This window comes from Nymphalis io, chromosome 11, assembly GCF_905147045.1.
Source record: "Nymphalis io chromosome 11, ilAglIoxx1.1, whole genome shotgun sequence".
Lineage (NCBI taxonomy): Eukaryota > Metazoa > Arthropoda > Insecta > Lepidoptera > Nymphalidae > Nymphalis > Nymphalis io.
This window is the reverse complement of record NC_065898.1, coordinates 821003-833202: the sequence shown is the minus strand read 5'-3', so window position 1 is coordinate 833202 and position 12200 is coordinate 821003. Positions and strand designations below refer to the sequence as shown.

The window sequence follows — 12200 nt, the reverse complement described above, 5'->3', positions numbered from 1 at the left end:
TGTTCGAAATACCCAAATATACCAAACCACCGTAACATCAACAAAGAGACGTCGCTCTGAGCGCAAGAACTCCGTGTCCGCAGAGCAACTGGGCACGCCGTCGGCCGCCTTCATGGCGCGCCTGCAGCCCACCGTGCGCAACTACGTCGAGAACAGGCCGCGCTACGCCGGCTACAGCTTCGAGCGCCTGTTCCCCGACATCCTGTTCCCCTCGGACTCCAGCGAGCACAACCGCCTCAAGGCGTCGCAGGCGCGGGACCTGCTGTCGCGCATGCTGGTCATCGACCCCGAGCGCCGCATCTCCGTGGACGAGGCGCTGCTGCACCCCTACATCAACGTGTGGTACGACGAGGGGGAGGTCAACGCGCCGGCGCCCGCCTCGTACGACCACTCGGTGGACGAGCGCGAGCACACGGTGGACCAGTGGAAGCAGCTCATCTACCAGGAGGTGGTGGAGTACGCCGCGCCGCCGCCCGCCGCGCTCGCCGCGCCGCCGCCCGACCACGCGCAGCCCGCGCTCACCACTTAGGCGCGCACCGCCGCGCACCGCCGCGCACCGCCGCGCACCGCCGCGCACCGCGCAGGTGAGCAGAGTCCTTATGTACTGCCACGCTCACCACATATGTGGGCCCAGTGTCCTTCCGAGTATGTACTGTGTTTGACGAAGCAATGTGGTGATGTTGTGACACCGATTCAACGATACAACATTACAAGATTACAGATGAGAAATTAACAATTAATTTGTCTACTACTTTTTTATTCCAAGGATTTTATTCCATTAATATATCCTTAGATACTGATGATTTTCTATGTCATTTAGTCATTTAATTTTTACCTGAAATATAATATTATATTTGCTTGAAATATTGTAACAAGTAACTGTCCGCAGGTGCCGCCGAGCGTGCCGCGGCCCGCAGACCGAGCCGCTCCCGCCGGCGGAGAGCTGTGATCGATTCCAATCAATCTGTTAATAAATAAACTGATGTATATATTTATTGCGGTTTTATGTGCAATAACGACGGACGAGGCTCGCGAGGTCTCGCGAGGTCTCGCGAGGTCTCGCTACAATAATAATGTAAGTCGACTCGCTCGGTTCACTCGGGAACTGTTATCTTGTCTATTAATTGTAGTTTCTTCCTGTTTCTAAATAATATATAGGATAAGTTATGTTTGCGTATATATATAACTCGTTCCTTTGTTTCGAGCTCAACGGATAAATCGATTTGTGCGTAGACCGGCTTCGTTGAAACTAGCCGCGGGGTGAAAACGTATATTTTATTAGGAAATAATATAACGAGGCTCCATCTTCGATCCAGATAGATACATTACAGTTTTTGCTAAACATATACCCCAAGTTGATTTGCATAAAGGAGTGCCTTTCGCAATTTGCTAATAAAATATTGGTGATTTTTCACGATACGGACTGAATTTGATACGTTTGGATATTTTTGTAATATATTATCGACGACGGTGTGACGAAAGCGTTTTTTTCCGATTGCAAGTTTTATTTTTTATTTAATTATTAGAAATAAAAGTGTTGAGCTTGATATTTGTTATATTGTTTTTAATCGTGCGATCCGTTTTTTTTTAAAATATATTATTATTATTATTATTGATCTGTAAGTATGAAATATTGCAAATTACTGAGCCGTGAAAAATCTATTTTCTGATCCCATTTTGCCAATATATCAATGAATATCAGAACGAATTGAAAGTGCAGTGCCATTTTGTGTATTCGCTAACGTACTCGCGTACTCGCCATTTTGTTTGTGAGATATTGCCGTTGTGTATATTTGCGTGCGTTCCGACTTCCGAGGTCATTCGATTACTTCACGATCTGTTTCTTAGACACACATGAGATAGTCACTCGGGATTTTGTGATGTTCATAGTTTTTCATAAGTAGTTCGTAACCCTAGTTGCGTTGTTGAAGATTATCGTATCGACTGTACGGATGTAGTTGAATATGTAGTGTAATAGAATGTCTCACGCGTTAATGCCGAGGCCATACTGTGACATGTTGACAGCTTTTGTTAACCGAATATTATTCTTAAAGTTATAAAACGTAGTGAAATATTTCTATCGAAATTAGAAGCCGATTATAAGTAATTATAATGTATGTATATTTAGATATATATACAGTTTTTATCAAACGGAAATTATACAAGGCTTAACGTGTGAGGTACGTCGTAGGTTATTGTTTGAAACCTCACTAGGTGATATAATTATGTAATAAGTGAAAACAAAGAATGTTGATAGTCTTTTCGGGTGGTTTCAGCAAATAGCACAATTTATTAGCTATAGAATAATGCTGGGCGGTGATGTCTGTGAAGATGAAGAAATGTTTACCGTACACTAAACGATATACAATAGATTATACGTTAATTTTTACTCTGTTGCCGCTCATTCGACGGAGGCTCGTACAAAGCATTGAAGTTTATTCGTGAATGTGTAGCGCGGGCACTACGATGCGAACGTTGTATTGAAATATTGTTAAGTATGCGGTAAACGAGAACAATTTTGAGATGCGACTAGTTATTATAAATCGAAAGCAATAATACATTTCCGATTTTCCCTCCTCGAGCGCAAAAAATGCCGTTTCGCTTATTTCTTGTATGAAACATATCAAGGACGTTTCAATAGATAGGTTAATTTACTGTCACAATACCAGCAAACCGTTTTATTCAATTGCCGCTCCATATAGAGATATGTCACTTTACTTTTGTTCCATGTCTTACGTCATTGTGACATTGACGTTTCGTTATAAATGAATGGGCGGGAAAAGTTTATGTCATCCGAAAAAAAAGATGTCTCTGGGAAGATAATACCTTCCATACATTAACTTTGTGGTTTGAAGATAGATATAGATAATTTTATTTACCACACATATTAATGTATGAAATAATTACCGTCTTCTATATAGTTGTCTGTTCGTCACACTTTTATCGGCTGAGATCTTATATGAAATTATATAAACAGATAAATTTTATATTATTATTAACTATTCCGTTTCACTTAAGTTATTTATGAAGGAATGTTATGTTACGAATAGACCGCGGTGGAGCGGATGGAATAGTTAACAATAATACTATGAACAACGGTTCAATTAGTAGTAAAAAATATATATTTCGTATCAGCAATATGAAATCTATAAAGATCATTGTATACAATAATTAAAAAAAAATCTAAATATAAGTAGGGATGTGTAAATATACATGTAAAATAAGCTAAATGGAACGAAAGTGAAGAGAACATGTGCTATCTATAGGAGATTCTGTTTATCGCTATAGTAAATAAATGATTCACAACTGTACGTCCAAATTGTCCATTTATATGTTAATGTACCTATTGCAAATTACAATAATGTAATCTTTAGAATGTATTTAGTGTTAAAACAAGGGTTAAGGTAGTGGCAACGTTGAACGCAGGCCGAGCGGCTTCTAGCGGTATACTCGGTTTAACACTTCGATGACTATCTTTAACAACTTATTTTTACTGTACACGTAAGTTATTTCATATTTTAACTGAATAAATCAAAATGGTTATTATATACAGTTTGTTTGATTTACTTCCCTCTTGCTTAAACTTGTATAGCAAATAACAGTGTTGATTGTAAGCTGATTCGTGAGTGCGTCTGTTCATGATCCATTAAACATTGCTTGGTCGTTAATCGTCTGCCAATTGATGGAACGGGAGCAACCAGCAGGCTAGCCAATTATCAATAAATAGCTTTTAATTTAATGCATAAGCTTAAAGAATTTATCTGAGGGAATATCAGTTTCAGATGTTTTTTTTTTTTTTGTTGGCAAAAAATATATGGGCATTTTTTTAAAGTTTGCACTATTGTGGTTTTGGGTGTCCCTTGTTTAAAATAAAATATTACGTGAAATTGTAGTATCCATACGAGTATTGTGTTAATAAATTGTAAAGTTTAATTGTTATTATTTATATTGATAATATAAACAAATTATTTTATTGTATATTAAAAATAAAATAGTATTTACTGATCGATGAACCCATATTTTGCCATGTTCCATTCAATAGTTGTCAGGTTTGAATACCATTGTGTCTAAAATCTGGCTTTATTACCATCAACTGATAGTTTTATACGAGTCGCGGGAAGCCGTTGGATGAGAGCAGCGCAAGACCGGCCAACGTGGAAATCCTTGGGGGAGGCCTTTGTCCAGCAGTGGACGTCTTTCGGCTGATATGATGATGATGATGATGATAGTTTTATTGAAGAAATCATGAAACGGTCTTCTGATTGTGATATATGTATTATTACCATTAGTTATTCAAAAATTTAAATTATTTATTAAATTTCAAGATAAAAAATCGCCCACTGTGAAAAATTCAACTGAGTTACGTCATTTTCACAATAAATATACCAAAATATTACTCCGATTCCGGTTTATATTTTAAGACTAACAACCCTACGGTAACATTCAACAGGCCGCTATTTTGTGTAGGCTTGCATTAGTTTCGTATAACGCAAAATAGTACCACGTCTCAGTTGCGTGCGTTATGGATTTCCACTGATTTACGCTGATTACTTGGTAAGTAACTCATATTACTATAGGAATTATACATTTTCAGAACAATAAAAATGTCTGTTTATCTAAAATGTGGTAATTTGATTGAACTTAGTAACTTGTTCTCAGAAATTAGCAAAAGAATTGTTGTAACCGAAAAATCCGTTACATCAGTTGCGATATCATTTTTCAGCGAAACAGTTTTCGTAACTCAGTAGAAACTAAATCTAACTAAATTAGAAATTTTCTAAATCAATTTAAACTGTATAAAATAAAGCCTTAATGAATGTTTATTAAGACACACAGTAACATAATATTGTTGTAGATATTCAATTTTTTTTTTTTTATATTCGCCGGGAGGGCAAATGACTACTCCACCTGATGGTAAGTGGTAGTAGAGTCCAAACGGGACGACGGCCAGTACAGACGGGAAAAACGTTATTCACTAGCCGCCTTCGCCTTGCCGGCCCGCAAGATGCCTCTTCACGCCTCGGTTGAAGGAACCCGGGTTGTAAGAGGAGGGGAACACGTGAGCTGGTAAGGAATTCCATTTTTTGGAAGTGCGACAAAGAAAGGAGTTGCCAAATTTCTTTGTTCGCGATGGAATTGATGTCACAGTTAGGCGGTGACATCGAGAACCAGCGTGGACTTAAGAAGGAAGGGGGAAGCAGGAATTAGAGAGAATAATTCCTCAGAGCACTCGCCGTGATACAGTCGATAGAAAGCGCTTAGTGCTGCTATCTCACGACGCAATTGTAAAGGTTCAAGAGTGTTTGTGACCTTTACGTCGCCAATAATGCGTACGGCACGTCGCTGCAACCGGTCCAAGGCCTCAAGTAGGTACTTAGCGGAGCCATCCCAAAGGTGCGAGCAATATTCCACGCAAGACCGTACCTGTGTTTTGTACAGCAGGCACAGTTGTTGTGGCGTGAAAAAGCGCCGCACCTTGTTCAGAACTCCGAGTTTCCGTAAAGCTGTTTTTATAACAACCTCGATGTAATCCCTTGGACTAAGGTCGCAGCGAACATCAATCCCCAGCATGGCGATTTTGCTTTGTATCACCAGCGGAGTACCACAGAGGGAGGGAAGAGGGGAAAATGCTGACATTTTCGCTGTGAGAGCGCATACCTGTGTTTTCTTGGCATTAAACTCAACAAGATTATCAGAGCCCCATTTGGCGATGAGCTCTAATGTCCTATCGAGTTCAATGACAAGATCCTTCCGCCTCTCCTCAATTTCCGCTCGCCCAGCCACTGCGCGTCCGTGGTATCCACCATGCACTGTACTATCGTCTGCATAGCAATGGATGTTCCCAAGAGAGAGCATATCATTGATATGCAAATAAAGAGTGTGGGAGATAGCACAGATCCCTGGGGGACCCCAGCATTCACTACATAGAATTGTAAAGCGCAACCATCAAAATATATCATAAATGACACTTACTGCGAGAGTAAGAAAATAAACGAGCTAACGGAAGATGAAAAAGAAAAGAAGCGAAAGAAGTGGTGAGAACAGAAACGTAAATAGAAAGAAAAACAAGTTTTAAATAAAAAAAAATAAGTTTCAAAATACTATGCTATCTACAAAAAAATGAATCTACAAGAAAAAAACGAAAAACGATTAGGAAGAGATTAGTTCGAAACTACAATAATGTCCTAAAAAATTCTGGCGTTAAAAACAGCACTTCAAACAAGCAAGAAAGCAATTGTATTGTTACAAAATAGTAACATAAAAAAAATCCAGTCTAAAAGAAAATATGGATATAATGAAAGTCAGAAAAGTTTTGGAAAGTTAGTAAATATAAATTTTGTTAGGTAGCTTAGAATAAAATTCAATGCTTTTATAAAAATGTGTACGACTCTTTACATTTTCCACCCCATTCCGTTGAGTGACGGTCCACCAAAGAAGACACAATTGACTGTTAATTATTTCCAAATAATGATGGACAAAGGTCAAAGTATCTTTTACATTTGTTGTTATGTAATTTTATCATTTACTTATAATATTATTTGGATCTCAAATTAATGCCAAAAATTATGAAGTCTGTTTTTGTCGTTTTGTAACTCAGGGGATGTACAATTGTTGATTACATTTTGATAAGTGCTTATAATGAAAAATTAGGAGAAGATTTGTGATTAGTGCTTTATCTTGTTACATAAATATATGAGTTTTAAATATTATATTTTTATTTTACCCTAAAAAAAGGAAAAATGCATGAAAAGCATTTAATTCGTAATATATGATAAACTACGCAGTGTTTTGCGTGATTTCTGTGTTTTTATGACAATTTAGACATCACTGATTTAATTAATGTTAATATTATTGCATAAAACATGTGCTAAAAAAATACCATTTTTTATAATCAGGCAAACTTTTAAAAAAAATGCCCTTATACTATTTATACTTTTACTAATTCTTTAATTATATACTATTTGTATGGCTTATTCGGCATGATAAAATAAACACATTTAATATTCGAATTAAGAGATTTGATTATTGCATTTTTTACATTTATTAATATGCAATTAACGAAATAGATGAATATTTTGAAACTATTCGAACACTGATAATTATCCATCGAGTAGTTTTAAGTTAGGCGAATGAGAAATCTGAAAAGAATGAATGAATTGTTCAAATTTACCATCTCTAATGTCAAGTGTCATCAGTAACGCTAATTATCGTATACGGACGTGAATTTGTTATTTTTACCAAAACACAATCTTAAATCAAATGTTACAAACAAAAGTATTCTAAATTAAAAAAATAAATTTATCTAACTTGAACTCTTTGTATACTATTAGGTTGACCTACACTAAAATAAAATGTCTGAGAAAGACAAATCGAAAGTCAACACACAAATGAAACACATACCGAAAGATGCACAAGTTATAATGTCCATAATGAAAGAAGTTGGTATAGCGGAATATGAACCAAGAGTTGTAAACCAGCTTCTCGAATTTACATATCGGTATGTTACCTCAGTGTTAGATGATGCCAGGGTTTTTGCTAACCACGCGAAAAAGAAGACTATTGACTTGGATGACGTGAGATTGGCGGTTCAAATGCAATTAGACAAGTCTTTCACGAGCCCACCACCAAGAGAAGTACTTTTGGAACTGGCTAGAGTAAAAAATGTGAATCCACTGCCATTAATTAAACCACACTGTGGCCTACGTCTACCACCAGATCGGTAAGATTTATTTTTAACTCTTAAACATCTCGAATAAAATTCTATTTGCTTGTATTGTGATCACATAGTCAATGTTTTCTAAATCTAAATACAAAAAAAGCTCTTCATATTTCTTACAGCTATTGCAATAGAGGCCGTTGCCATATTTACTTCTACTTGATTTGATCTATTGCAGATTGGTATATCAAGATTCCATAATATGTTTTTGTATCTCACAGAACAAAAGGTTAAAACTTTAACATAATGCAATTCTAAAACATTTGTAAGAGTATGAAGATGCTTGGCAAGATTTAAAGGACAGCCTCTAGTTAAGATCTACATTTACATTCTATTCATATGACTTCTGTTTTTCAGTTATTGCTTATCAGCCTGTAACTACCGTTTGAAACCAGCCACAAAGAAAGTGGTAGTCAAATCATCAATACCCACCACTCCAACCATAAAAACAGTGACCACATCCAAGCCAGGAGTACCACAAAATGTTGTAGTTAAAAGACCACCGGGAGCTATAGTTAATGTCACAGCTAAACCTAGTGTTGTCCCAAAACCTGTATTAAAGTTCACATCTAGCAGTAAGGTGAGAGCATATTAATTTTTGTACAATTAAAAAAAAATCCAATAAAATACTTCTTTTTTATTATATTAAAACCAGCAAACTTGCCACAGAAAAAACAATAATTATAATTTCTTTTAAACAACATATTTGTACTACATTTCAAATAAAAACCCCAGACAAGGTGTGGCAAAGAATTAAAAAAAAATCTAAGTGATGAGTGTGGTTAGATTCTTCTCATTAAACTCAAAATTCTATGTTCTGATCTGGGCACCACCATAATATAATATATATATTATATTATGTAAATATAATAATAATAAATATAATAAATAAATATAATCCTTGTTGGGTACCAAACAGATATTTACTCCCACATTTTTAATCTTAGACCTATTATATATTACAGTAGAAAGTTATTTATGTTTACACTTAGGAAGGACCATATATAGCCATAAGTAGTTTCTGCACCTAATTTCTATCTAGTTGGGGAATAGTGAATACAAATTTGTTCCTGTTTTTGCTGACACTCATGCAGAGAGGCTTCTTTTTTGGAGTATGATAACATAATTGTGATTTATATCTTGCAGGTTGTTGCCAAGCCAGCAGTTCGTGTGACAGCAGGGCCATCATCACAAGGCCCTATCAAAATGGAAGTTGATGAAATATCTCAAAAGAGGAAACGTGAAGATGATGATTATGATATGTAATTAAGTATAAATGATTTAAGATAATATTATTAAAGTTTTTATTAACAAAATAATTGTTTATAATTATATTATTCATTTTACATGTATTACATTATTTCATTTCATCGGACATAATTTAAGTTAAATCTTTAAACCCAATACCCCAATCATATATATTTATCAGAAATAGTTCATAATCAGCCGTATTATGCGGACAAGGCAAATCATATCAAATAAGCTCATGATTAGTTAAAGAAAACATCATTACAAAATATAAAGTTTTAATAAAGATATAGTATGAAATACATTAATAAAATATACCAATTGATTACTCTTACGACATAATACTATAAAAATATTTATGAAATTTCAACTTGTAACAAATTTGTCTATTTATTTTTTCTCATACTTGTAGAAACCCTCACCAGTTTTAACACCTAGTTTTCCTTCAGAAACCAGCTTATTGAGTAAAGGAATTGGGTTAAATAAGGGTTCTTGTGGGTACTTTTTGTGCCACCCATCTAAGATGAACTTGTTGGTATCCAAGCCGACATAATCGGCTAATTCTAGTGGTCCCATGGGATAGCCTGCTCCTAACTTCATCGCAATATCAATGTCACGAGCTGATGCATCACCTATAAAATGACAAATATTGAAATTACTATTTTAAAATCTACATACAGGACCAGAATTAAAGGAAATTTTAAATAGTGTAAAATGTAGGTATTTTGTGAATTAGAACTTTTTTCCCTTTTATAAAACTATAAAAACTAATATTGTGGAAGCTCTAGAATTATAGCTGTACCTCTTTCAAAGAGACGAATTGCCTCAGCAATGTATGGTACCAGCAATCTATTAACAACAAAGCCGGGCGTATCTTTGCAGGTGATGCAGGTCTTGCCAACGCTCTTTCCCCATGCCATCATAGTTTCGTACGTAGCCACAGATGTCTCTGCACCTTTAACCACTTCCAAAAGCCGCATCACAGGAACTGGATTGAAAAAATGAAGCCCTCCAAATCTGTAATTTTAAATAATTGAATAAAATCATAATTACATTTGTAATAAAAAAATTAAGTGCAAGTGCTTTTCAATGAATCTGCAATGGAGAGCGGTTTTTGAGTTTATTCCACCATGCTATTTTAGTATAGAAAAATTTGAATGTCCAACCTTTAAATTATTAGAAGGCTTAAAAAGAATATAATTTAAAAAGTATTTAATACACTACTCTGTGATTTCAACCCGTTATATTCTACTTAGAACTACATGTTCTACCCACTGGACCATCTCAGCTTTATTTGTATAAAAGTATTTTATATTTATATATGTAATGAACTTTAATATAATTACAAAGTAATGTATAAAAATATTAATTAATTAAAATTATTACTGATTAATAAGTTAAATAATTAATTTAGTTTATCTGTCAAATTAAGTAATTAAAGTTACTAACTTTGCATAAAGTATATTAATTATTTATTCATGAAATTTATCTTTGTGAAATAAAAAAGAAGATACATTTTTATAATGTTAAAGTAGTAACAAGCACTAGTTAAATTCTAATAGAACCTCCAAACTTTTGTTAATGGTCTTCATGACACTCCACTCCAGAGAGCATGTAAATTCTTACCATGACATCTTTTTGGACGAGGCTACATGTACAGTAACAGCCTGTGAATGTCCCATTGGTGGGCTAAGCTCTCCCTTTTCAGGAGAAGGTTTGGAGCCACCACGCTACTCCAATGCGTTTTGGTGGAATAGACATGTGGCAGAATTTCAGTAAAATTCGACACATGCAGGTTTCCTCACTATGTTTTCTTTCAATATCAAGCATGAGACGAATTATAATAACAAATTTAGCACATGAAAATTCAGTGGTGCTTGCCCGAATTTGAACCCACGAGACTATGAGTGCACCTGTGTAAAATAAAAAATGAATTTTGACTTACTTGTCTTTTCTCTTTACAGCTGATGCAATTTCATTGATAGAGAGAGATGAGGTGTTAGATGCAAATATGGTGTGGTTCGGGGCAGCCTGGAAGTAAAAGTTTAAATTCCTTAAATATAGCAAACCTACTTTTTTTAACTTGTTAACTGAAATTATTAGCCAAATTCAATGTTTATATTTACCGCATCCAATTTTCTGAAGAGCTCATGTTTTATGTCAATATTTTCAACAATAGCTTCAACGACGAGATCAGCGCCTTGGCTTGCACTAACGGGGTCTGTTGCTGTTTTGATCCTAGCCATGGACTCGGACACAAACTTCTCCCCTTCTTGAGGATTGTCCTTGTAAATCTTCTTTGCCACTCTGCCCAAGTTATTGCCTATGGACTTTTGTGATTTTGCTAATACATCTGAACTGACATCTACTAGAATCACATTTTGACCTGCTTGAGCCGACACCTATAAAAAAATAAGAACTCTAGTGTTATGTGTAGCATGAGCCGTACCTATAAGGGGTACAAGAACGAGCCCTACAAGAAGTATAAACCTACCAATACCGCCAATGTGGCGGGAATCTAAAATCTCTTTTGCTTACTCTAGGTCACTCACCCATAAAACCGGCGCACAGCAATACGAAGTACTTATTTGCAGTAGCTTAACTGATAATGAAAGTCTGCACAAAGCACCGGTACACTATAATAAATATACAAAAAGCATTGACAAAAGTGTTGAATACCTGAGCAATTCCAGATCCCATTAAACCACCTCCAATTACTGTAACATTTTTAATTGCACTTTGTACTGCTGAAGAACTAGAAAAGTTTCTAGCTATTACTCCGAACTGGATCATTTTAATTTATTTTATTATTACTAAATTACTTGAAAAATTATATTCAACTTCGATGTACAGTACACCGGTTCAAAGAAAAACTTCGAAGTATCTGAATTAAAAAAAGAATTCCAAAGTCCAACTAAAACTAAATGATAACTTTTGTTATAAGGCCTAGTACACACATGGCAATGCGCACATACTATATTTGGTAAATTTCTTACAAATTGAAATAGAATATATTATAAACCTTTTCCATAACGTTGCGTTTGAAATATAATTAAAATAATAATTTAATATAGCTATATATGTTAGAAATTATGAATTTCTGATTTATTTTGATTCTGAAGAGTGAGATTCTAGGGAATTTACTTGACTCACTCACTCACTTTATTTTTTTGATTACTCTCGTTATACTCTAATCGTGATTGATGATTGCACATTGTAATCATTATTCTGATTA

At 35.2% G+C, this 12200-nt stretch overlaps 3 protein-coding genes across 11 annotated transcripts in view; 2 read left to right on the top strand and 1 right to left on the bottom strand.

The window, feature by feature from the left end:
- LOC126771627 (stress-activated protein kinase JNK) overlaps positions 1–3548 on the top strand; it is a 112332-nt gene extending 108784 nt beyond the window's left edge. For all 9 annotated transcript variants that reach the window (XM_050491621.1, XM_050491619.1, XM_050491616.1 and 6 more), the window contains 2 exons: positions 84–584; positions 890–3548. In XM_050491621.1, coding sequence (XP_050347578.1) covers positions 84–529 — 446 coding nt within the window. In that variant the 3' untranslated portion in view covers positions 530–584; positions 890–3548. The remainder of the gene's footprint in view (positions 1–83; positions 585–889) is intronic.
- A 3657-nt stretch (positions 3549–7205) lies between these two features.
- LOC126771675 (transcription initiation factor TFIID subunit 9) lies at positions 7206–9021 on the top strand. The gene is made up of 3 exons (XM_050491685.1): positions 7206–7720; positions 8075–8297; positions 8864–9021. The coding sequence occupies exons 1-3, from the start codon at positions 7353–7355 to the stop codon at positions 8981–8983; spliced, it is 711 nt and encodes a 236-aa protein (XP_050347642.1). The 5' UTR covers positions 7206–7352; the 3' UTR covers positions 8984–9021.
- A 205-nt stretch (positions 9022–9226) lies between these two features.
- On the bottom strand, positions 9227–11863 carry LOC126771645 (hydroxyacyl-coenzyme A dehydrogenase, mitochondrial-like). The gene is made up of 5 exons (XM_050491650.1): positions 11645–11863; positions 11092–11367; positions 10911–10996; positions 9768–9982; positions 9227–9597 (listed from the first exon to the last, which is right to left on the bottom strand). Exons 1-5 carry the CDS (start codon positions 11756–11758, stop codon positions 9356–9358), a joined length of 933 nt encoding a protein of 310 aa, XP_050347607.1. The 5' UTR covers positions 11759–11863; the 3' UTR covers positions 9227–9355.
- Positions 11864–12200: the final 337 nt, after the last annotated feature.

Bases quoted from the DNA above. Each gene is read 5' to 3' on its own strand.
- LOC126771645 (XM_050491650.1), bottom strand. From the start codon at position 11,758: ATGATCCAGTTCGGAGTAATAGCTAGAAACTTTTCTAGTTCTTCAGCA. The intron at 10,997-11,091 runs GTAAATATAAAC...TTTTACTTCCAG, and splicing joins TCTTCAGAAAATTGGATGCG to GCTGCCCCGAACCACACCAT. The intron at 9,983-10,910 runs GTAAGTCAAAAT...TTAAAATTACAG, and splicing joins GCTGTAAAGAGAAAAGACAA to ATTTGGAGGGCTTCATTTTT.
- LOC126771675 (XM_050491685.1), top strand. From the start codon at position 7,353: ATGTCTGAGAAAGACAAATCGAAAGTCAACACACAAATGAAACACATA. The intron at 7,721-8,074 runs GTAAGATTTATT...TCTGTTTTTCAG, and splicing joins CTACGTCTACCACCAGATCG to TTATTGCTTATCAGCCTGTA. The intron at 8,298-8,863 runs GTGAGAGCATAT...TATATCTTGCAG, and splicing joins AGTTCACATCTAGCAGTAAG to GTTGTTGCCAAGCCAGCAGT.